Raw genomic sequence first — 25,797 nt, 5'->3', positions numbered from 1 at the left:
AAAAGAACTTATTTACTTAAAAACAATATAATTTGTTGAAGAAGGTCTATAAAAATCCTATAAGTAACAAAAAGGAAAGTTATTTTAGGAGAAAAATAATAGTTTAATTTTTTTCTCCTGAAAGAAACAAGGTCCAACTAATCCAATGCTATTTCATCTTGTTCGAGACGTCAAACAGGTATGACATTTTTATTTTCAAAAAATGTTATTTTAAAAGATCATGTATACTTTATCTGTTTCCAGAAAGCATTTAAATACATCTTAAAAATAGCAATAAAGTGACATTTTTTAGAACAAGGTAAAGTAAGGGCTAAATTTTGGTAATATAGAAGTAAAAAGCATAGTATATCAGAAATCAAGAAAAAGGAAAGTTTGTGAAATGAAGAACAAGTTTCCTGAACTTCTAGTTACCCGAGATAGAGTGTGATGAATTTCATAATGTTTGTTGGTCCAAAAAGGAAGATCATTGATAAAGTGTATCTTCGTTCTCTGTGTTCAGAAATTTGTTCTCTGGGCATGTAACAGACATTGAATAAGGATGTTAAGAGAAACACCGGGTGGTGATCTTCATGGCAGATTTTGCCAATAAAAATCCTGAAATGTGCGTGCTTGTGCATGCTCCCTCTCTCTCTTTTTAATATCCAGTATTGGTAGTGGCTGAATATATAGCACTGTCATATGGTCTAAAGCCATTCTGTGGTGACTAAATTTGATCCACTGATAGTCCTCTTCTCTTCTATTGAGATTCTTAGTGAATTAATAGTTTTAAACATTTATTAAAAGTTTTATAGTCATTTAAATTATTGGTATCCAATAGTTTCATTTTCCTTGTTGAAAAGATATTCATATTTAATTAATTTAAATATTTTTTAAGTTTCTGAACTAAAATGCTTTCTTTCTAGAATTTTTTTCAAAGTTTTACTTGCCATTAAGGGTGTGTACTACTAAAAGATAGAAATGTCATTTTTGTTTTAGTTTTCTGAGTTTTATAAATTATTTATTACTAAACTAGCATCCCGTAGGAAGAACTTAGACTTTATTATACTTAAAAAAGATTTTCTCTGATTCGATTTTTTTGCATGTGCTTTTCTTTATAGCTTTGTTGAAGTGTATTTCACATACCATAAAATTCATCCATTTAAAGTGTATAGTTCAGCGGCTTTTTGTATAGTTACAGAGTTTTGCAACCATCACCACCATCTAATTTTATAATATTGACAATACCCTAGAAAGTAACCCTGTGTCCATTAGCATTCCCTCCCCATTCCTGCTCCTTGTCTACTCCTTGCCTCTGTGTGCCACCCTAGGCAGCTGTTAATTTACTATCTCTATGGATTTGCCTATTCTGGACATTTCATATTAATTTTTTTTTGTTTAAATAAAAAAGCTATTTTTTGTTTCTTCCCAGAAATCTTGAGTAATGGAGGAGATCTTCAGTCCAGGGGTTTCTAAAACACATTTACATTATTATTTACTTATGTGGGTTAACAGAAAGAACGATAGTTAATTCTGGAAACAAATGTGAGATTTGGTGTATATTGACTACTTTTACATTGGTGTGGTATAATAATAAGCCAAATTTTTGTATTTCCATAAGTGAAAAATCCTAAAATAGTTTTGGGCAGTAATTGAATATTTGCTGATTCAGATTAGTAGAGTTTTGTAAGAGTTATTTGTATAGTTTGAGAAATTTCTAATCATGATTTTTTTAGATAACTCACATTATTTTCATTAAATATTTCCCATTCAAGTGGGCTCATATCATAATGGTATTTGTCAGATGTTTTAAAAAATGAAATTAAAAATATCACACATGACATCCTCAATCATAAAGCATTATTTGAGGTTGCTTAAGATAAAATAACAAAGGTCTTGCATTTAAGATGAAAATATATTTTTTCTTAATGCTTAAATCAGAGATTTAAAGAATACAGTTATCTAGAAATTAGAAACTTCACAGATGAAACCAAAATATAAAAAGTATAAGCATTTTAAAATGTCTTAAGTTCATGAAATTATAATTAGGGAAATGGAAAGAATGGTGATGGTAAGAGGGCAGAATTTGTTAATATATATATATATATCGTCTGACAGTTAAACCCTTTTAAGATTACTTAATGAAATTAACCACATGTTTGATTCTGAAACAGGGACTCTTTCCAGACTCACAAATGGCTTATGTTCTAAAAGTTTATTTGTAAATTGGTGCCCTGGGAAAATGAAGGCTTAGTTCTAAACAGTGTTACAAATGGTAGTTAAATCTTAGATGAGATATAAAAACTTGTGAAACCTATAATATAGCCAATATAATTTTGGTTTAAAAAATACTTAAAAAGTATTTATGGGCCCATCTGGAAACATAATTAACATGTATAGCTTTATTTTTGCAGGAAAATGCAATTTATGATATGTGCCACAGTGAAAATGGAATACTTGTCTCTTAGAAGTTCTTTGCCTTTGTGTGTGAAGGATTAGGGCAGTGGAGAGATCAAAGTATTTTCCTGCTGTAAGCCGTATTCCTGTCCTCAGCCACACCTTTGAGACTTCAAAACTTCAGAAACCCTTCTTACAAAAGAAAATGGAAAAACAAGTCACTCCCTTTTCCTATGAAGATAGCTGCTGGCAACCCCCGTTTCCTGTAACAAGTAAACATGTGTCATTTTGGAGAGTAGGTGTATCTCTAGGCATGGCATGGAAATATTGAGAAATACTATCCTGTCTATTTAAAACTAATGTTTTGTTTCCAGGGAAATCTTCCTCCAGGATATAAGATCACTCTAATTGATATAGGACTTGTTATTGAATATCTTATGGGAGGAACCTATAGATGCACCTACACTCGGAAACGTTTTCGATTAATATATAATAGTCTTGGTGGAAATAATCGGGTATGTAATATTTTGGGGGAAGTGTGTATATGTGCTTTCAAGTCAACTCATACACTAAAAGTTAAGAATTACTTATATTAGAATGGTGGAAGTAGCATTGTCTTAAAATATGAGATTTACACTTAAGAGTACTTAAAAATATTTTGTAATTGAAATCCTAAACAAATATTTTTTTTGTGTGTATACACACGTTTATACATGTATATACATAAATTGATTCTTGAATTTGTATAACATATCGGCATATTTAAATCTGGAAAAACTAATAAGCTTTCATTTTCAGAGATCTGGCCGGAATACCTCCAGCAGCACTCCTCAGTTACGAAAGAGTCATGAATCTTTCAGCAATAGGGCAGATAAAAAGGAAAGAATGAGACATAATCATTTCATTAAAACAGCACAGCCCTACCGACCAAAGGTACATTTATTTAGATATTACCCTTTCTGGATTTTGGATTTTGTTCTTTCCAAATTACTTAGTATTATGAAACAAAAAACTACTTTTTTTAGTAAGAATTATTTTTTGGCTTTAGTTATATCTTTAATTCTTCATTTTCCCTTACCAAAACATATTCATTGTGAGTTAATGATTCTAAATTTTTCTTATTTACTTATTATAACAACCCAGTGTATTTTTTTGTTTACGTGTGAGGAAGACTGGCCTTGAGCTAAAATCTGTTGCCAATCCTCCTCTTTCTCTTTTTTTTTTTAAGATTGGCACCTGAGCTACCATCTGTTGCCAGTCTTCTTTTTTGTTTTTATCTCTTATTCTTCTCCCCAAAGCCCCCAGTACACAGTTGTGTATTCTACTTGCAGGTCCTTCTAGTTGTGCTATGTGGATTGCCACCTCAGCATGGCTTGATGAGAAGGTGATAGGTTTGTGTCTAGGATCCAAACCGGCGAAACCCTGGGCCACCAAAGTGGAACGCACGCACTTAACCACTTGGCCAGGGGTCTGGCCCCATCAATCCTCCTCTTTTTGCTTGAGGAACATTGTCCTTGAGCTGACGTCTATCCCAGTCTTCCTCCATTTTTTGTATGTGGGACGCCACCACAGAATGACTTGATGGATGGTGTTCGGGTCTGTGCCCAGGATCTAAACCTGTGAACTCCGGGGTGCCAAAGTGGAGCACCTGAACTGAACCACTACGCCATGGGGCCAGCCCCCCAAATTTTTATAATTTTTTGATAAAGGCTTAATTGCTTCCTTGTATTCCGTTTTTACTTCATTAACAACATGTAAGACAAAGGTGTTATCAAAACTTTTTTTTTTTTGCTGGGAAAATTTCACCCTTAGCTGACATCTGTTGCCAGTCTTCCTCTCTTTTTGTTTTCTCTCCCCAAAGGCCTGGTACGTAGTTGTATATTCTAGTTCTTCAGTGTGAGCCACCACCATAGGATGGCTGCTTACAAACGAGTGGTGTGGTTCCATGCCCGGGAACTGAACCCTTGGGCTGCTGAAGCAGAGTGTGCCAAACTTCAACCGCTAGGCCATCAGGACTGGCTCTCAAAACTTTTGTTTCATTAAAATTGCATTTTATCAGGTATTAGTTGAAATATTTAGGCCCTTTATTTAATCTTGGAAAACTTTGTTACAAAAGTTTTTTTCGGAAATGAATTTTGAGCTGTGATAAATATCAAATACATAAAATTTATACTATTTTGATTTCTGCAGTTAAGTGAAGTTAAAGAATAGCATAAAAGGTTTTATAAAAATTCTGTCATGAATGTCATATGGTCTCATTATAATGAGCCTTATAAAATTTATTTTCCCTTGAAGATTGATACAACTGTGGAAGAAGGAAAGAAGAAAAGAACCAAAGATGAAATTGTAGATATTGATGATCCAGAAACAAAGCGCTTTCCTTATCCACTTAATGAACTGTTAATTTGGGCTTGCCTTATGAAGAGGCAGGTGATGGCTCGTTTTTTATGGCAGCATGGTGAAGAATCAATGGCTAAGGCATTAGTTGCCTGTAAGATCTATCGTTCAATGGCATATGAAGCAAAGCAGAGTGACCTTGTAGATGATACTTCTGAAGAATTGAAACAGTATTCCAAGTAAGTTATATTTTATCATTTGAAACATTTTAAAAATACAAAATAGGGGCCAGCCTGGTGGCACAGTGCTTAAGTTTGCACGTTCCCCTTCAGCGGCCCGGAGTTTGCCAGTTCGGATCCTGGGTGCAGACATGGCACCGCTCAGCAAGCTATGCTGTGGCAGGCATTCCACATATAAAGTAGAGGAAGATGGGCACGGATGTTAGCTCAGAGCCAGTCTTCCTCAGAAAAAAGAGGAGGATTGACAGCAGATGTCAGCTCAGGGCTAATCTTCCTTAAAAAAAAAAATACAAAATAGATTATGTTTAGGGGAGGTTATAGTGCCATGCACTAAGTGGGGATATATATGGATAATTTTATTGGCATAATTAAGAAAAACCGATTTTTTAAATATATTAGGTGTTTTTTAAAATTCAGAAAGAAACTTTGCTGCCTATCCATGTAAAAAAGATTATTATATTTGCAATTGAGGGTTACATATTTCAGCAAGAAAGAAGGAATGCCAAAAGTCAGTTTAATAATTGCACACAGTAGCAATTAGATTAGGAAAGGTTCCATCTGACATGGTAAGCAAAGGAAGAAAGTGAGGTTTGAGCTGTGTTCTCAGGAAATGAATTCAACTGGAAAGGCATTTCAGATGGTGGAATTACATATACAGAGGAATAAAACAGTTCACAGAAGTTTACAGTTTACTTAGGGGAGTAATAGAATGTTAAACTGGAAAGGTAGTTTGTAGGAATCTTTATGATAGAGAATAGGACATCCCTCCCCAAAATGGGCTGTCTTTGGAAAAAAGTAAGAGTTTTTTCTGAAAATAACTCAAGCAGAGATCCTATGATCACTTACTGGGGATTTAAGATTCAGATTTTTTATGATTAGGTTAGTCCCTGTTCACATTGTTCTTCCTCTCTACTGGGTACCAACCTTTTTCTACATTTGAAATACTAGATAGAGACTGTTTCAACAGGATATCTGAACGTTATCAGTTTGGGTTCCCTGGGAGAGTATATAGGTTTATTTCCAGAACCAGAGGAAAGTGCTCTCAGTCACCTTTTCAGTCTTGTTCTTTTTGTTTAATTAATTAAGTCATTTATTTAGTCAATCTTGTTTTTGTTTCTTTGTGGGTTTTTTGGGGGAGGAAGATTGGCCCTGAGCTAACATCTGTTGCCCATCTTTTTGCTTGAGGAAGATTGTCCCTGAGCTAACATCTGTGCCAGTCTTCCTCTATTTTGTATGTGGGTTGCTGCCACAGCAGGGCTTGATGAGTGGTGGGTAGGTCCACACCCAGGATCTGAACCTGCGAACCACAGGCCACCAAAGTGGAGCACTCAGACTTAACCACTGTGCCACCAGGCTGGCCCCAGTCAGTCTTGTTCTTAATGTGCCATGTTTTAATATTTTGTGATTTTCACATAGTAGTAGATATCTGAAAACAGACAGCTGCTATGATTATAATGCCTCACAGTTACCTGTGTGTGTGAAAATATTAAAAGCTGGACTTGTGTTGTGAATGAATTTAAGTATAGTGGTTTAATACTGCAGTTTAGTAATCCAAATATGTTTTGGCTTGTATCTTTTGATAGTGATTTTGGTCAACTGGCGGTTGAATTACTAGAACAGTCCTTCAGACAAGATGAAACCATGGCTATGAAATTGCTCACTTATGAACTGAAAAACTGGAGTAATTCTACCTGCCTTAAGTTAGCAGTTTCCTCAAGACTTAGACCTTTTGTAGCCCACACCTGTACACAAATGTTGTTATCTGATATGTGGATGGGAAGGCTGAATATGAGGAAGAATTCCTGGTACAAGGTATATCTTAGAAATAATTTTACATAAAGTGTGTGATTAGGTAAAAAGAACGGATAAATTGGCCCAAATGTATAGCAAAATATCTTGATTTATGAGGTGGGGGGAGGGGGCTGGTGTTGGCATTTTATCCCAAGTAGCAAGAAATGGCCTCTTTTTTCCTCCTGTTCTTCACTCTCAATCCTTTTCAGGTGTGGTATATAGTGATTGCTCCCCCTATCTGAGCCAGAAGTGTGAGGGCAACAAGCAGAAGCATTGGTGTTTACTGCCCTGAGCAGCCATGAAAAAAGTTGCTACTTTATGAAAAGATGATTCCCGAATTCTAAAATTATCTATCTAACTAACTTAATAATCTGTTACATTTAATTTATTTGAATTATATTGGATATTCCTGGTTTTTATGGTTAAGTATTTGGGTAAAATGTTGGTTGGTACTTTCGGTTTTGTCATAGTGAGAGAGAATACTTAAAACTTTTCCTTTTTCGTTATCTTTTATCTTAAATAAGGTACAGAAATTTAGAAGGCAGAAATCAGGCAAGTAGTTTAACCATTGACCATTGTAGGTGGATAAGTACTACTAATCATCTACTAAAAATAATGGTGAAAGATTAACCAATAGAAACCCTGATGCACAACTGTAACTTCTTTGTGCTTTAGGATTTTGTAGGTACTACATAAAATTTTAAAGTAATCCTTTTTGTTTATAGAGGCACAAGCTGAGTAATCATGTTATGACATGGAACACTTGCAGAGAGATATTTAGGATAAAATTAAGCACATAGCAACTTCATAAGGCTTAAATTTTGTTTAAACGAAAATATATTTTCTGAACAAATTGTAATCTGATTTTTTTAAAGACAAGTCTATAATAATTATTAAATCTTTTCTATACCCTCATATCATAATAATCAAATGTTTTGTTTCTCCTTAAAACAATTCAACCTGGGCCTCTTTAAATATAATATGTAAATAAAAAACGAAGTTGTTTTTTTCCCTGCGTTACCGGGACAAAATGGCTAACTAATAATCAAGATTTTAATCCCTTCTTATGGCTTTTATTATATTCTTGAAGGTCATTAATTTTAAAATGTGAACTTATATGTTTCTAAAATTTTTAGGTCATATTAAGCATTTTAGTTCCACCTGCCATATTAATGCTAGAATACAAAACTAAAGCTGAGATGTCCCATATTCCGCAATCTCAAGATGCCCATCAGATGACGATGGAAGATAGCGAGAACAACTTTCAAAACATGACAGAAGAGATTCCTATGGTAAGGAGGAAAGAAATTTTAAAGTAAACGTAAATTTCTTGTGAATAAATGTACAATAAATGTTATTCTTATTTTAGGAAGTGTTTAAAGAAATAAAAATATTGGACAGTAATGAAGGAAAGAATGAAGTGGAGATACAGATAAAATCAAAAAAGCTTCCAGTCACACGAAAGTTTTATGCCTTTTATCATGCACCAATTGTAAAGTTCTGGTTTAACACGGTATGTTTTTAAATTGTATGAGCATAATGTTTTTGAAAGATAGGCTTTAGGAGACCCTTGGTCTAGAGTCCATGTTAATTTTGATATAACTTAGATCACTGAAAAGCCATTTTCCATTTAAAAGAGCAGTAAGTTTGGCTTAGTTTCATCCACATTGCCATCATATAGAATGATAAACATTAATAAATCTCAGTTCTAATTTGAACTAGAAATTCACTAAACAAATATGTGGTAACCATATGCCTTTGTATGTACGTAACAAGTACTAATCATCTGCTAAAAATATTGATAAAGATTAAGCAATAGAAACTTTGATACACAATTATAATTTCCTTGTACTTTAGGATTTTGCAGATAATATGTAAAATTTTGGAAGTAACCCTTTTTGCGGTGTTAATTGATGGTAAATAGTAATCTAGGTCATCATTTACATAGTTTTATGTGTCAGTGATATAATAGCTTATTTCTTTAATTTTATTATGGTACTGATTTGATGATCTGCCACATAATTGTCTTTTCTCTTGCTTTTTGGAAGAACAAATTTAACTGCCAGATTAAAGAGCATATATGTCCATTGATGAAAGGACTCACCTGAAGAAACACATGAAATTAGCCCCTACTTTTAACCAAGGGCTGAGTGAATGAGTTCTTACTCCCCTTCCCAGGAATACTCTTAAGTGTTTTATTTTGTTGTTGTTTTTCATTTTAATCATTAACAGGCTTTTTTTTGAATTGCCAAAGATACAAATGGCTTTGTGCTAAGATGAACATCTCAGAATTTGTTCCTTCAACCATTGTTTTCTCACCCACACTTGCCTATTAACCTGAGACTAATTCATTACATTTCCTTCTCAATATGAAATTTTTCTTTCTCCATCTTCTTCAGATGTTGAAATTGCAAATCTGAGTTGCTAATATAATCCCCAAATTCTGTCCCTACTAATGGAAATAATGTAGATTTCTTAAGTTTGCATTCATGTGAATGACTTTAGAAATGGACAATCTAGATGGCTATAGGAATTTCTCTTTTCTTTCTTTCTTTATTGCAGTTTTTTCCCTCCCCTGCTATAGCTTAAATCAAGGTTGTGGCTTATTTTAAGTCTGGTAGAGGCAAGGAGAGCGATGAGGGGATTTTTAGCCACAGTTCAAGGGTCAATGAGTCTGGGTTTTCCTCTGAAATGAAATGACTCTTGAGATGTTATTATACATAGACCGTATCACCCTCCCACGTACCCCCCCCAATAATCTTTTTTGTTAAGAATATCAAAAATAGAATGTCCCCTTAACCTAGGGAAAATGCTTTTCATATGTGTTTTCATTTCTTGGGATTCAGCCTCAGTGGCTGGGAGCTAGGAAAATACCACTTCTCTTTCCTAGGAATACTGTTTGGTTGAGGGATGGAGGAAGGAGGTAGTATGTGTTTCTTGATGATGGTGGTGAAGTTCTATAATAAATATATTTTGGTACTTTAGGTATAATATAAGTGAAATGGAATTATGTGGACTACCCTGAGAACATAAACCTGGTATTATAAAATTCTTCCTATGAGAAGTACAAAAAAGTCAACAGAGTTCTAGAATAACACATTTATACCCTGAGAACCATTTATATTTTGATTGATAAATGGAGTGTCTGTACTGAAAAAGAGTTACTTCTAAAACTGTTTTAATGTGGAAGCTGGGAGATGGTTCACAAGGACTCATTTAATCTCTTTTTCTGTATGCTTGAAAATTTTCATAGTAAAAAATTTTGTGATCAATTTTATTCATATGTTGTATATTCTTTCTTTATTAGTTGGCATACTTAGGATTTCTGATGCTTTACACATTTGTGGTTCTTGTGCAAATGGAACGATTACCTTCAGTTCAAGAATGGATTGTTATTGCTTATATTTTTACCTATGCTATTGAGAAAGTCCGTGAGGTATGTCTTTAGTGTTTCATACCAGTAACTTACTCTATACATGAAAAGTATTTTATTTTGTTTTGGGTATGTATGTGGGTATGTGTATGTGTTGTTCATAGTTTCAGTTGGTAATAACATAGAAGTGTAGAACATGTTTAGTTTTGCTGTTCTAAAAATCATGACAAAAGACTAGAGATCAGTGTAGTGTTAACTTTGTCATAATTACAAAGATAATGATTTGTGTCAGAAACATGGCCTAGATCTGTTTTTGTTTTGTTTCCCCAACGTTCATATTTATGCTTTCTGCTACTCTTCAAAAAGTAGTAAAGATACATATAGCCAATCAGATAGGTAAATATAAGTAGGTTCTTATTTTGCTCTTGTATTGTACTGCCCACTAATGTGTGCTGTCTTGCCCATTGACTTGTCATTTCAAGTTAGATCCCAGTGTCTATTGGAGTTTTCAGTTTAAATTGTAGATTTTCTAACATCCTGATTTAAAAAAAATGGTGTTTTTCTTTAAGTACATTTTTATACTTTCTATTTAAACTAGTAGCTACATAAACGATGTTGTATAGCACACTTAAATACTTTTGAATTATTTCGTCTCTACTTTACATTTAGAGAACATATGACCTTACAAAAATAAATAGAAGGCATTATACTTCCCTCCCACTTAGTTATCAGAGGAATTTATGTTATTAAATAGCTTATTATGCATTTTAAATTCCTGAATACCATAGTCTGTATGTTTATGAAATCTGTTTTATCAACAAGTTTGAAGAAACTAAGTTGTTAAATGATAAAAGCAAGTTGCAAAGAATTTTTTTAAATGTGTATCCGTAAGACAGTTCTGCAGGGATTCTTTAGATAGTAATAAAAGTGGTTGCCTCTAGTGGGAGGGGGAATTAATTGGCTAAGGGAGAAGGTAGGAGGGAGACTTTTCAGTATTTACTTTATGATACATTGCCATTTTGAAGTTTTAAATGTATTGCCATTCCCTGCAAAAATATTTTTTAAATTTTTATATTCAAGAGAAGAGGTAAGTATGGCTACTTAAACCATTGAGTTGTTTACTTTCTACAAATAAGCACCTTTGGGAGATCCTACCAGAATATCCTAGTGTTTTTTCAATGAAAAATAAAACAGCTTTTCAACAGTCTCTTACTTTCCAAGTCTAGAGAACTGTGTTCTAATCCAAGATTTTCAGCTTCTTAGTTGGATGACTGTGGTTGGGCAGGTCATTTATTTGTAGGTTTTATGTGTGTGTGTGTGTGTATGTATTTATATATATATAATGAGGATAAGAAGTATCTGTCTCTAATATCTTATTGAATTATGTTGGTGATCAAATGCATCATCAAATGCCAGCGTAATCAAAAATACTTTGAAATGCTAAAAGATATATAAAATTCTACTATGATATTATAATTGAATGCTGGTATATGTTTTAATAGTAAGAAATGGATTAAACCTTTTTTGTTTGTTTGTTTAACTTTTAGATCTTTATGTCTGAAGCTGGAAAAATCAGCCAGAAGATTAAAGTGTGGTTTAGTGATTATTTCAATATCAGTGATACAATTGCCATAATTTCTTTCTTCATTGGATTTGGACTAAGATTTGGAGCAAAATGGAACTTTGAGAACGCATATGATAATCATGTTTTTGTGGCTGGGAGATTAATTTATTGTCTTAACATAATATTTTGGTATGTGCGTTTGCTAGATTTTCTGGCTGTAAATCAACAGGCAGGACCTTATGTAATGATGATTGGAAAAATGGTAAGTTGGGAGGCATCTGGTAATACTCATGGATTTATTGATATTTTTTCTTAAAATAATAAAAATGTTTTTTTAACATAGTTTTACTTTAACCAGAGAGTGTTATTTTATGTTTCTTTGCCTCATACTCCAAATCAACCATTCCTAAGGGCATTAACTTTTGAAGAAATATTTGATGGGATAAGGTTAGGAAAACCATATTTTATTTGTTTTATCTTGAAATGCTTTAATTTTTAAATGCTGCTTTAGGACTATTTGAGATCAGAATGAAAAATACAAACTTGTTAGCTTAAATCTGTGAATTTCTTTTCACCTTTACTGCTGTCATCCTAACCAATCCATCGTCATCTGACACCTGCAGTAGAATCTGTTTGCTCACAATCGCTCTGGCCTATCTTCAGTCTTCATTATAACTAGAGACATTATTTCAAAATGCAAATTGAATATGTTACTTCCTCTTTTTAAAAAATCTTTTGGGGACCGGCCCAGTGGTTAAGTTCGCACGTTCCGCTTCGGTGGCCCGGGGTTCACTGGTTCAGATCCCGGGTGCGGACATGGCACCATTTGGCAAGCCAAGCTGTGGTAGGCTTCCCACATATAAAGTAGAGGAGGATGGGCACTGATGTTAGCTCAGGGCTAGTCTTCCTCAGCAAAAAGAGGAGGATTGGCAGCAGATGTTAGCTCAGGGCTAATCTTCCTCAAAAAAAAAAAAAGAAAAAAATGTTTTGATGGTTTTGCATTACTCCTAGAGATCAGTGTACTTAATGAAATCCATAAGCCCTGCCCAGTTTGGCTGTTGTTTTCTTTTTCTTTATAACTTTTAATTTTGAGATAATGATTGATTCACATGCAGTTGTAAGAAATAATACGGAGAGATCCTGTGTCCCCTTTACCTAGTTTCCTCCAATATTAACATCATCTTTGCTTGCTTTTTAGGTCTCATCTCTTACCATTTTTGTCCTCTTATCTGTGCGCTAGTCATGCAGGCTTTTCTCTGTTTTCTTTAACACAGCCCCTACCAGAATACCATAGCTCATACTCCTCTTTCTGCCTGGAATGATCACCCTCATCTACATTCAAACGCTTAGCTTTTTTGACTAATAAACTTAGGTTTATCCTTCAGATCGCAGTTCCAACATGGTCCAGATCCTCATGGAACTCAAAATCATTATTTGACTTTTACAAATAAAAAAACTGGGTCTTGGGAATATTAGGACTCTTTGATTCCAAGTCACAGAGACTCAACTCTAACTTAATTATAAAAGGAAATTTATTGGCAGATCTAATAGAATTTTAAAGGTGCAAGATCAAGTCTAAATAATTAGATATAGATAAATATTTTATAATTACTCCATCCAGTCTAGATTTATTGTTCTGTTTACCTTTCACATTCCTGCCTTCCATTTCTACTCTTGCTATATATTCATTTAAGAAATATATAAAAATGTCATAATTTATTTTAGGTTGATTTATTATTGCAATTATTGTTGGTTCATAGTAGATTAAAGCACAGATTTATTTGTAAATGTAGTCTCTTGATCTGTATGGGGCTTCCCCCAGTAGATTGTTATTCGTGGATGAATATATATTGCTAGAGAGATACAATATTCACTTTTTTAATGTAAATACTGAGCACTTGTGCATCTAATTAAATAGACAAATTAAAGTTTTATTATAGCATTTCTCTTAATTTTTTGAATTCCTAAGTATTGATGCCAAAATTCACATTGTTATTTTAACTATAAAAATTATTTTTCAGTGATTTATTAGGTGATAGCTTAATTAGGCTCTTTTTAAGTTTTGTTGAAATTAAAGAATTGCAAACTACCTGACTTGCAAAAAGACTTGTTAACCAGATATTGGTATCACTTATTTCTCAACACCCGTAGTAATAATTCAGTTTGTTGTTTGTTCAGCTTCTAGGAGGTTTTCACAGCGCAAGACAGGGCACCATGGTATAGAGTTCAGGATGACTGAGAAGAATTTGAGCCTTTTTTTATGAAGTGGGCAAAGGACAGTTATCGAAGAGATAGAAAAGAGAGTGTGCACCTACAATATAAAAACAGAGCAGTGTTAGGAAAGAACACTTAAGGAAATTGATTCCCTGAATCTGGCGATGTCTCTATACCTCTTTAAAATCTTCATGCACTCGAGATAGGCAGACTTCAGTTTGAACCAGTGATATTGTTCATTATATAGAAGATGCCTATGACTTGCCTAGCTTCACAGATCAATTTTTACATAATCTCCTTGATGTCAAGGGCTGTGTAGTGATAAGATTTTCCTGAATGCTAATGTTAGGAATAAAAAGAATCTCAACGATTCTAGTTATCTATTAGAACATTAGAAACTGTTTTTTAAGATGAAAGATTGTCATTGTTTAAAATTCCCATGTATTTTAACAGTGTTCATTTTTTAACAGGTGGCCAATATGTTCTACATTGTAGTGATTATGGCTCTTGTATTACTTAGTTTTGGTGTTCCCAGAAAGGCAATACTTTATCCTCATGAAGCACCATCTTGGACTCTTGCTAAAGATATAGTTTTTCATCCATACTGGATGATTTTTGGTGAAGTTTATGCATATGAAATTGATGGTAAGGATTTATGTTTATGAACTCATCTTTTGGTTATTTTGTGTTTTAAAGTCAGAATTGCATTGCAGTCATGTGCCACATAATGTTTCAGATGGACTGCATATACAATGGTGGTCCCATGAGAGTAGTACCATATAGCCTAGGTGTGTAGGAGGCTATATCATCTAGGTTTGTGTAAGTCCACTCTTTGATGTTCGCACAGTGATGAAATTGACTAACAATGCATTTCTCAAAACATATCCCTGTTGTTAAGTGGCTCTGTATGGTAATATTACATATTTTCACAACTCATACTATTACCAACCTAAGCCCTCCCACAATACATTAGTTAATCCCAGAAGAAACAACAAAAATTAATTGAATTAATTAAACATTTAAATTAATTTTAAAAATTAATTAAAATTAAATTTAATTAATTGTATTTTAGAATTTTTTTCAGCTATAGATAATGGAAATCTGGCTTAAACTGGCTTACACAATAAGGACATTTATTAGCTTGTGTAACAGAAAGTTGAGAGGTAGAGTGGTCTTTGGGGTTGGTTAATTCGTAGCTAAGGATACCCCTTCTTTTTCATTCCTGCTCTGTAATCACAGTGTCTGACTCGTACAGGTTTCTCTTATGATTGTTAAGACTATGTCACTAGCAATAGGAGGGCAGAAACACTGTTCCACGGTTCTCTGGGAACCCCCTGTTGAAACCTGTTCTTTCATCTCATTAGTTCAAATTGGCTTCAGCCTACATATCTCTGCGACAGGGCAAGAGTGATGAGATTCTGTTGATTAGTTTAGACCAATCATGGATTGGGTAAACCCTTGGAATTATAACATTCAACTGTGGATACATTCTCTGCATAAAGTAATACATTTTTTTTATTGTTTTAGTTAATGAAGCTAGATAACTATGAACATAGATGATGCTGCCAACTTTAGGGAATGTTCTTTCACTGACCACATCTGAGTTATAGAATCTTTATTTTGTTAGTTTGCTGTTGATCTCTTGTTCTCTTTCTCTCCCTCTTGCTTCACTCCTCTCTTACCCCATACCTGTATTGCTCCCTACCCATCTAGTATAGGTGATTAGGCCGGAGGATGGCCACATAGTGGTCAGAAGTTGTTATCACGTGTTGGTTAAAACTGAGGTTTTACCAGCCTAGTCAAATTTTGTGTTTAATGGCTTCCTGTTCAGTGTCATTTCCAGATTTTCATTGTCTGCCCTTTTTCTGATGTGGCTCTAGTTTGGTTGTTGTAAACCATTGGATACAGTTTTTTAGTCTCCTGCATTCTCTTTGGTATTTGCTTCATCAAACTAATCTGAATAGAATGGAAATAGATTCCTACAACTTTTTATAAATGAAAGGACCTTATGCATTTGTTTGCCTATGAAACTATTTATTTGAAAGGAATAAATAATTTCATCGATCTGTGTATGAGAATTTCAATGGTCTATATATATTTTTAAATGATTGTTAAACTCCGAGTGCTAAGGTGTATTATAAACATTTATATAAAACTTTTCTCTGATTCATGATTATTTAATTGTGACCCTTGCCCTGTTTAAATTGATTTTACTTTATTCCTCGTAACTCTGCGGGAGGGATATTAAAGCTCTCCTTCCTTGTTTGTATTCAGCTGTGTTCTGTCTTCAGAAACATTCCAGGTGGGGGTAGTGAAAAGCAAGGAATTCAAATCTAATTCTTCTATATTTGAGAGACACTTTAACCACTCGTTCAACCCTCTTTTGTGACATAATAAGACAAACTCAGTAATCATTATGTTGGCAGATTTACTATGAGTTTACCATACTCTTTCATGGTTCAGTTATTTTTCTTACAAAAATGTTATAGTGTGGCTGAATCTGGGAATTTTATTCTCCTTAATATTCTGCAGGCTAGACTCTGCCTTGAAGGGTACAGATAACAGAGAAATATACTTCCTTGTCTGAAATAGAGTAGTAGAACAGATAACCACATCCCTCACAAAATTGTTCTGGTTTGGAATACTTTTAAGTTGCCGTTCCCAGGACTGTTTGCGCAGAAGCTTTTGCCAGAATCTGTGAAACAGATTGTACATATCAAAACTTCCTTCAAACAAACAAACATAAGTACTGATTAGAGGCAGTTACTAATGAATTACTATATTTTAATTTTTCTTTTCTTTCTAAAGTGTGTGCAAATGATTCCAGTGTGACTCAACTCTGTGGTCCTGGGACATGGTTGACTCCATTTCTTCAAGCAGTCTACCTCTTTGTACAGTATATCATTATGGTCAATCTTCTTATTGCATTTTTCAAGTAAGAATTTTATTCAGTTGCTTATTGTAATGAGATTATTTAATATACAATTTTATTTATTTTGAAGGAAATATACAAAATTTAAAATCTAAAAATTTTATTGTGGTTTAAACTACTAAAATTATCTTTGAAAATTACAAATAAGAAGGCATGCTCTTTCAAATCAAATGGGTTCTAAATTTGAGACTTTATTATCTTTCAAGATACACTTCTTTATAAATTTAACCTTTATTTGGGATTTTTATTGGATTGCCAAGGGATACACATTCAATATACAAAACAGAAATGCAAATAGAAAATTCATCAATAATTGCACTTTTAATATTTTGGTGTACGTCTTTCTGTCATTTTTATACATATATATGAACTATTTTTTCTTTTCAAAAATAATGTTCTTGAGGCCAAGCCTGGTTGTAGAGTGGTTAAGTTCAGCACGCTCTGCTTTGGCGGCCCAGGGTTCATGGGTTCACACCCTGGACACACACCTGCACCACCCATCAAGCCTTGCTGTGGTGGTAACCTACATAGAAAATAGAGGAAGACTGGCATAGATGTTAGCTCAGGGCCACTTTTCCTCAAGCAAAATGAGGAAGGTGGGCAACAGATGTTAGCTCAGGACCAATCTTCCTCACCAAAAAAAAATAATATTCTTATATTTTGTATACTGTTTTTAACTAGCAAAACATGAACATTATCCCACATTGATAAATATCTCTCTCTAGTTTATTTAATATTTTTTTAAAGATTTTATTTTTTTTTTCCTTTTTCTCCCTAAAGCCCCCCAGTACATAGTTGTATATTCTTCGTTGTGGGTCCTTCTAGTTGTGGCATGTGGGACGCTGCCTCAGTGTGGTTTGATGAGCAGTGCCATGTCTGCACCCAGGATTCGAACCAACGAAACACTGGGCCGCCTGCAGCAGAGCGTGCGAACTTAACCACTCGGCCACGGGGCCAGCCCTCTAGTTTATTTGTAATGGCTACCTGATACTCTATGATATAGACCATAGTTTTTCAAGCCAATATGTTAGATTGTTAATTCGATTGTTTATGATCTTTTATTCCCAAAACCTATAGTGTAGTTCAGTTTTTGATCAATCCTTAAGTATTTCCTTAGAATATTTTCCTAAAAGTAGAACTGTTCAATATATATATTTTTAGACTTTTTGCATTTAAGTCAAAATAGGCCTGTGTCCCCAAATCTCTGCCAACACTAGGTATTATTATCTTTTTAATGGTTACTAATTTGATAGTACATAAAAGGATCTTGCTTTTATTTATACTTATTTTGTTGCTACTAAGAGTATTAATTTACATTTTTGCCATTTATGTATAATTTTAAAATCTTAAAATCGTATTTTCTGCCCGTTTTTCTGAGAGTTTGTAATTAAGACCCTCAACAATATCACACTTGTGCCTTACACTTGTTGCATGTATTTTTTCCAGTTTCTCATTTGCCTTTTAGTCTTGTTTATCATAGGGGACTCTTTTGAATCCTTCTTTAGAATAGAATTATAATGAAATCTTTAGTATTTAAAACTTGAAATTGTGATTAGCTAAGTTTGTTTTATTCTTGTTCTTTGTTTTTCAAGTAATGTGTATTTACAAGTGAAGGCAATTTCCAATATTGTCTGGAAGTACCAACGTTATCATTTTATTATGGCTTATCATGAGAAACCAGTTCTGCCTCCACCGCTTATCATTCTCAGCCATATAGTTTCTCTTTTTTGCTGCATATGTAAAAGAAGAAAAAAAGATAAGACTTCAGATGGACCAAGTAAGTGAAACATGTTAAGGCAAATGTTTTTATTTTATCACTTATCGGTATTAGAGTAAAGGCTAAGTATTAATTTTATTCGGAAAACTCAATTGGTTAATGTTATTGTAAAGGCTTCTGTTGAATTTGCCTAAACATAAAAGAATTGTAAGTGTAATATGATTCTGTAAAAGTGAATTTAGTATTAAACTTTTTTGAGTATGGCATCAATTTCTTTTTGTTATAATGGTAAACTGTAATGCTGTTCTACAAACCATTTTTGCTGCTCTATAAACAAAAACACTTTTAGTACATTCTGTACACTATACAAGACTAAACACCATATTAAACTGTGCTTAAAATTTTATAATGGCTTTCTGTTCTGCAAAATCAGTTCTTAAATTCCTCTACCTGGATGTGTGATGGAGAAAGATGAGAGAGAGGGAGGAAGGGTGATTTATAGGAAAAGGAAATTAGAAGAGGAGGAAGTACCTGAAACTGTTCTGCTAACATCACACTGTGAGTGAAGGAAAAAATAGAAATACTTGTCTAGTGCTTTAGAAGCACAGCTGTAAAAAGAGAAAAAAATTGCAGATAAGACATAGTCTTATGAACCTTGAATAATTCACAAGACTCATGAGCTAAAGTTTGATATCTTGAGAGTCTTTATTGATTTTTTCTTTTCTCTCCTTAGAACTTTTTTTAACAGAAGAAGATCAAAAGAAACTTCATGATTTTGAAGAGCAGTGTGTTGAGATGTATTTTAATGAAAAAGATGACAAATTCCATTCTGGGAGTGAAGAGAGAATTCGTGTCACTTTTGAAAGGTTCAGAAACTCTTTAGTTATAATTGATTATATGTCAGAACGGATTCTGTTAGTTATGTCTCTTATATATGGTTGTTGTTCAATTTATGTTTGTCACACAAATAAGTTTAATAATAGTTTTACATTATATATTGGGAGACAGTTCAATTCTTTACTTCTAATACTTCATGTAAGTCAGCCTCTTGTTATTTTTTGACCTTCAGCACAAAGGGCAAAGAAGAGTTAATGTTCTTTACTCTTTGGTGGAGAAAAGTAAAACTACCCTCATTATTTTAAAGCATTTGTTTCTTTCCGTTGGCTTTGCTGCATTCTGAAGGCATATAGTGTTTGTGTAGTTAAAATAATGGTAATGGTAGTTCTATGTATATGCAGCTGTATACATATTTTTTGTTTTACTTTGATGTGGGGAAATTGAAATGAATAGCCTGTGGAACAAAAATGTTTTTTGAAATCTTTAACATGTTATTATAATAGAGTAGCACTGGATCTTTTTTAAACATAAGGTGTGTCTTGTATAAATAAATGACCTTACCTTATTTTATATCTTACCTTATTTGAGTTCGTGTAAAATTTCTTTCTTTTTGCCATTATCATTTATTAGGATTACAAATAGAATTTCTTAAAACATTAATTTTTAACATTTGTAAAAAGTCTTTGTTTCTCCTACAGAGTGGAGCAGATGTGCATTCAGGTTAAAGAAGTTGGAGATCGCGTCAACTATATAAAAAGATCATTACAGTCATTAGATTCTCAAATTGGCCATTTGCAAGATCTTTCAGCCCTGACAGTAGACACATTAAAAACACTCACTGCCCAGAAAGCTTCGGAAGCTAGCAAAGTTCACAATGAAATCACACGAGAATTGAGCATTTCCAAACATTTGGCTCAAAACCTTATTGATGATGGTCCTGCAAGACCTTCTGTTTGGAAAAAGCACAGTGTTGTAAATACACTTAGCTCCTCACTTCCTCAAGGTGGTCTTGAAAGTAATAATCCTTTTCTTTGTAATATTTTTATGAAGGATGAAAAAGATCCCCAGTGTAACCTGTTTGATCAAGATTTACCTGTAGTATCCCAGAGCAAAGATTTCAATTTTCCAGAGGCTGGTTCCTCTTCTGGTGCCTTATTCCCAAGTGCTATTTCTCCTCCAGAACTGCGACAGAGACTACATGGGGTAGAAACCTTAAAAATGTTTAGTAAAAGTCAAAAATTAGGTAGTACATCTAATAGTATACCACATCTATCATCCCCACCAACCAAATTTTTTGTTAGTACACCATCCCAGCCAAGTTGCAAAAGCCACTTGGAAACTGTAACCAAAGATCAAGAAACTGTTTGCTCTAAAGCTGCAGAAGGAGATAATATAGAATTTGGAGCCTTTGTAGGTAAGTTTGGCAAACTGATACTTGTATATCAATATTGTTTACATTTTTATTATAATTATCACCTTAGAAATAAAAATCTAATTAGTAAAACCATGTACTTGTGTGACAAGTAAACTACCCTTTTCATAGAGCATAGTTCTAGAATGTTTTAAAGGACTCACAAGTAGGGGAAATAAGTTGAATTGGGCTGTAATACATTGGCATATACCTCTCTGGTGCAATTTACTATAATAATAATTAAATGGAAAACTTATTTGGACTCTCTCTTTTGAATTTGAGGATCTCCTATTAAATTATTTAATGAACTTTTGTTGAAAGAACCTAAGTGATTTGTAAGTGTTAGATACTTGGGGAACAATAGAAAGATACAGGGGAGGCTAGAAATAACTGGAAAAGAGCATGTCTTATAAATAGAATGTGTAACTTTTCATCCAAATCACTACACTTTTGAGAGTTAAAGGGTGCACTGCTAATAATTACATTAAGACTATAGGGAAAGCCAGGATTCTACTTGGGAAATGAGTACAGTCATGTGCCACGTAATGGTGTTGCAGTCCACAACAGACCGCATATATGATGGTTGTCCCATAAGATTATGTATAGTACATGGGGCTGGCCCTGTGGCCAAGTGGTTAAGTTTGCACGCTCTGCTTCGGTGGCCCAGGGTTTCACCAGTTCAGATCCTGGGTGCGGCAGACATGGCACTGCTCGTCAAGCCGTGCTGAGGAGGCGCATCCCACATGCCACAACTGGAAGGGCTCAGAACTAAAAAATACGCAGCTGTGTACTGGGGGGTTTTGAGGAGAAAAAGGAAAAATAAAATCTTAAAAAAAAAAAGATTATGTATAGTACATAATATTAAAATGATAATAAGTGACTGTATTACTAGTTTATTTATTATACTATACATTTTATCATTATTTTAGAGTGTACTCTTTCTGCTTATTAAGGAAAGCTTACATTAAAACAGTATGCTGTGTTAAAACAGCAGGAACCTAATACATCACATGTTTACCACATCTCTTGATCACATCAATTTTCTCTTGTGCTTGATTAAATCTTGTGTTGTTTTGTTCATCATGGCCCATAAATGTAGAAACTCTACTGATATTGTTGCCAGTAATAGGCCACGTTGGGTGATTCACCTAGAAACAAAATTAAAAGTGATTAAGGACTAGGGAGGTGGAAAATCAGCGATGGTTACTGCTCGCCAGTCAAGCATGTCCCATTCCACCATAGCTGTGATCTTGAAGAGCAAGAACAAAGTGACAGAAGCTGTTAAAAAGATCTGCTTCATTGGAGGCAACAAGACTAACAAAAACTCAAGAAGGGCCTTTATCAGACATGGAGAAACTTCTAATGACCTGGATTGAAGACCAGACACAGAAGCATGTCCCTCTTATCGCCAAGATGATCACTACCAAGGCAAAAAGTTTGTTTGTGATGTTTAAAGAAAAGGCTGAATCCAACTATGATGTTGAGTTTACTGCTTGCTCTGGGTGATTTAAACAGTTCGAGAATCATCATTCATTGAGTCATGTGAAAGTGAGTGAGGAGTCTGTGACTTCACTTGTGGAGGCAGCTGAAGAATTTTTTGGAAACTCTAGTTAAACTTACTGGGGAGGAAAATTACTTACCAGAGCAAATATTCAGTATGGATGAAACCTCCCTATCCTGGAAATGGATGCCTGAAAGGATTTTTCATCAATAAGGGCACCAAGTCAAGGCCAAGTTTCAATGCTTTTGAGGACAAGACAACAGTCTTGCTCGGAGGCGATGTTCCAGGCTACACGCTGAAACCCTTTGTGATGTGGCACAGTGAGAACTCCATAGCCTTCAAGCATATCAGTAAGCACACACTGCCAGTGTACTGCAGGAGCAATGAGAAGTCGTGGATGATCCAGCTTCTCTTCCAAGATACCCTCCTTAATTGTTGTGTTAAGGAAATAGAGAAGTATTGTTTGGAGAATAACATATCTTTCAAGATTTTGCTTATTGTTGATAATGCTCCCAGACATCCTCCTTTTATCAGTGATCTTCCTCCCAATATCAGAGTGGTGTTTCTCCCTCCAAACACTACCTCTTTGATCCAACCAACAGATCAAGGATTTATAGCAACTTTTAAGGCCCACTATCTGAGGAGAACCTTTTCCCAGGCTATTGCTGCAACTGAGGAAGACACTGATGCAATTCTCGAAGGATTACATCTGTGACTGCATCAAGAACCTTACTTGAGCTTGGGGTGATGGCACCAAGGAGTGTATGAATGGCATCTGGAAGAAGGCATTCAAGAGGTTTGTCCATGACGTCGAAGAATTTGCCAAGAATGAAGAAGTTGCAAAAATCAAGAAGGATGTGGTTGAGGTAGCAAACAACTTTAACCTGGATGTGGATGAGGATGACATTGAGGAACTCCTAGAGGTGGTTTCTGTGGAATTGACAAATAAAGAGTTGATGGGACTGGAACAGGAAGGCATAGCTGAAGAATAGGCAAGAGAAAAGGAAACTGCAGGAGAAGAAAAAGAACCTCCAAGAAAATATTTAATCAAAAGATCTATAGGAGGGGCTGGGCCTGCAGCATAGTGGTTAAGTTTGGCGTGCTCCACTTCGGCGGCCCAGATTCAGATCCCAGGTGCAGACCTACACTGCTCATCACCCATGTTGTAGTGGCAACCCACATATAAAAGAGAGGAAGACTAGCAACAGATGTTAGCTCAGGGCTAATCTTCCTTAACCAAAAGGAAAAAAAAAGCCATAGGAAACTATAGAGCCATCAAAACTACTTGGAAAAAATATAAATCACTTGTTTGTATAGAGTATAGGCAATGACATTGAAAAGCAAATACTTTTTGTTGTAATTTTTTTTTTTTTTTTTTTTGCTCTTACAGGACACAGAGATAGCATGGATTTACAGAGGTTTAAAGAAACGTCAAACAAAATAAAAGAAATACTCTCGGTAAGTAAATACTTATAAGCACAATTCAATTTTACTTCACTATTTTGGGGTTTAGTTCAAACATAGGATTAAACTTTTTTTTCCCCGTTAAAAATACTGTTTTAGCATGACCATCATCAACATGATCCCAAATGTTGAAAGTATATACAGTTTGAAAAAAAGAAGAAACAATTCAGGAATATGAAAAAATGTACAAATAGCTTGGGTTTTTTTATCAACTAAAATAAAAAACATCACCTATTTAACATTTTTCTTTTTAAAAATGCTTCTCTCTATACATTTTCCATTGACTAAATACTTTTTGAGCTCAGCTCTTCCCCAGGCCCAAAAGTTTATTAGAACATAACCCTGATTCTTGGGGCCGGCCCCGTGGCCGAGTGGTTAAGTTCACACGCTCCACTTCGGTGGCCCAGGGTTTCTCCAGTTCGGATCCTGGGTGTGGACATGGCACCATTCATCAGGCTACGTTGAGGCAGCGTCCCACATGCCACAACTAGAACGACCCACAGCTGAAATATACAACTATGTGCCAGGGGGCTTTGGGGAGAAAAAGAAAAAATAAAATCTTAAAAAAAAAAGAACATAACCCTGGTTCTCAAGGAACCTGTAGTCTAGTGATAAAAAGCAGAATATGCCAGTAACTACAATCTAATGTGCAAGTGTAAGATATTCAATAAGTGTTTGTTAAAATGTGTAGAACAACTAGTGAAAAAAGTATGTTTCCTGGCTGAAAATTAGTTTTTATTTCTTAACTGTTGCTTTCATAAGTTACCCATAACTGTTTAGAGCCTTAAGGGTAATAACATAAGCCACACTAAGATAATTAAAAAGACCTGGAAAAGTGTTATGCTTCTCCATCCCTTAAAGAATTTAAGTTGTGGAAATGATCAAGTGATAAATAAAGTAAAAACAACATTATTTCTAAAGCTAAAGCTAAGGAAATGATAATGACATAATATCAGAGTTTCTATGAATGATTGTTCCTCATTTGATCCATAGTTAATTGTGTAATTACTGTCAGGACATATTAATTATCACCCTTCATATAAAAGGTAGACTGAAGTGCATTTTGCAGATACAAATACTAACATTTGTATTTTTAATAGCATATATTCTGATTAAAGTATTGTACTAAAATAAGTAACTTAGTTTAATGTCTATTAACCTGATATTTAACTTAGAATTTAATTGGTGATTATATGCAATTGAGATGTAATGATTACATGGGGTTCTTTGTCTTTCTTTATTTGCCTTCAAGTTTGTGTTTCTTACCTCAAACAGGACCAACAGAATGATGCAAGAAATACGATTATGGACTATTCAAAGATGCCTAAATATCAGGTAAAGTTTCTTTAGTATATGTGGGAGTCAGAAAGTCAGCTTAAAATGTACATGTACCTTTAGATGGAAGAAGTAGGTGTTAGTTTAGTGGACTTCTAAGACTAATTTCCATGATGTTTTCTAACCATTTTAATTCTATGGCATACCTCTAAAGATCAGAATTTTCCGTTATGTATATAATGCCTTAAAGAGAAGGACAGAACTGAATAAATGGATTCAGTGCATTAAGGTAGCCTTAGCTGACAGATGATAAAAAGAAAAATAAAGGAAGAAGAATGGAATGAGAAAAAGTAATCAGTAGAAAGAAGAACAGACAGATCTCCAACTGAAGACATCAAAGAAAACGTCATAAAAGGAGCAGCATAAACAATAGTGAGGCATAGACAGAGGATATATAGAACTCAGTGAAGGAAATGTTAGTTTGACTAGTGAATAGGTTTATCATCTGAGGGAGTAGCAGACAGGGCTAGAAAATGATCCATTATTAGGGGAGTTTAGAAGTATATTTCTTGTGTGTGGGATGACTCTTCTCCATACACTTATTCAGGAATGCAGGCTTACATTGTCTCTTCCATCTTATGGCTCTTCTACCCTCCAGGGTCCTGTGATCATTTGCATCCAGCTAACAGAAGGGGAAGGGAAAAGAGAAGTGCAAGAGGTTTTTTATGAGGCAGGCCTAGAAGTGTAGCACACATTAGTTCCTCTGAAA

General features: G+C 34.3%; 1 protein-coding gene across 1 annotated transcript in view; it reads left to right on the top strand.

Annotated features, from left to right (window-relative positions):
* The window catches only part of TRPM7 (transient receptor potential cation channel subfamily M member 7), a 110,309-nt gene that overhangs the window by 59,760 nt on the left and 24,752 nt on the right, over positions 1 to 25,797 (top strand). Inside the window, exons 13-28 of the mRNA XM_046652252.1 lie at positions 125 to 178; positions 2,748 to 2,888; positions 3,172 to 3,306; positions 4,669 to 4,949; positions 6,533 to 6,761; positions 7,877 to 8,032; positions 8,110 to 8,253; positions 10,048 to 10,176; positions 11,661 to 11,939; positions 14,362 to 14,536; positions 16,700 to 16,826; positions 18,416 to 18,600; positions 19,274 to 19,406; positions 20,076 to 20,791; positions 23,680 to 23,747; positions 25,029 to 25,088. Coding sequence (XP_046508208.1) covers positions 125 to 178; positions 2,748 to 2,888; positions 3,172 to 3,306; positions 4,669 to 4,949; positions 6,533 to 6,761; positions 7,877 to 8,032; positions 8,110 to 8,253; positions 10,048 to 10,176; positions 11,661 to 11,939; positions 14,362 to 14,536; positions 16,700 to 16,826; positions 18,416 to 18,600; positions 19,274 to 19,406; positions 20,076 to 20,791; positions 23,680 to 23,747; positions 25,029 to 25,088 — 3,012 coding nt within the window. The remainder of the gene's footprint in view (positions 1 to 124; positions 179 to 2,747; positions 2,889 to 3,171; positions 3,307 to 4,668; positions 4,950 to 6,532; positions 6,762 to 7,876; positions 8,033 to 8,109; positions 8,254 to 10,047; positions 10,177 to 11,660; positions 11,940 to 14,361; positions 14,537 to 16,699; positions 16,827 to 18,415; positions 18,601 to 19,273; positions 19,407 to 20,075; positions 20,792 to 23,679; positions 23,748 to 25,028; positions 25,089 to 25,797) is intronic.

The sequence above is a fragment of the Equus quagga genome, chromosome 2 (genome assembly GCF_021613505.1).
Source record: "Equus quagga isolate Etosha38 chromosome 2, UCLA_HA_Equagga_1.0, whole genome shotgun sequence".
Taxonomy (NCBI): Eukaryota; Metazoa; Chordata; class Mammalia; order Perissodactyla; family Equidae; genus Equus; species Equus quagga.
The sequence above is the reverse complement of the archived record's forward strand: the minus strand, read 5'-3'. Positions and strand labels throughout refer to the sequence as shown.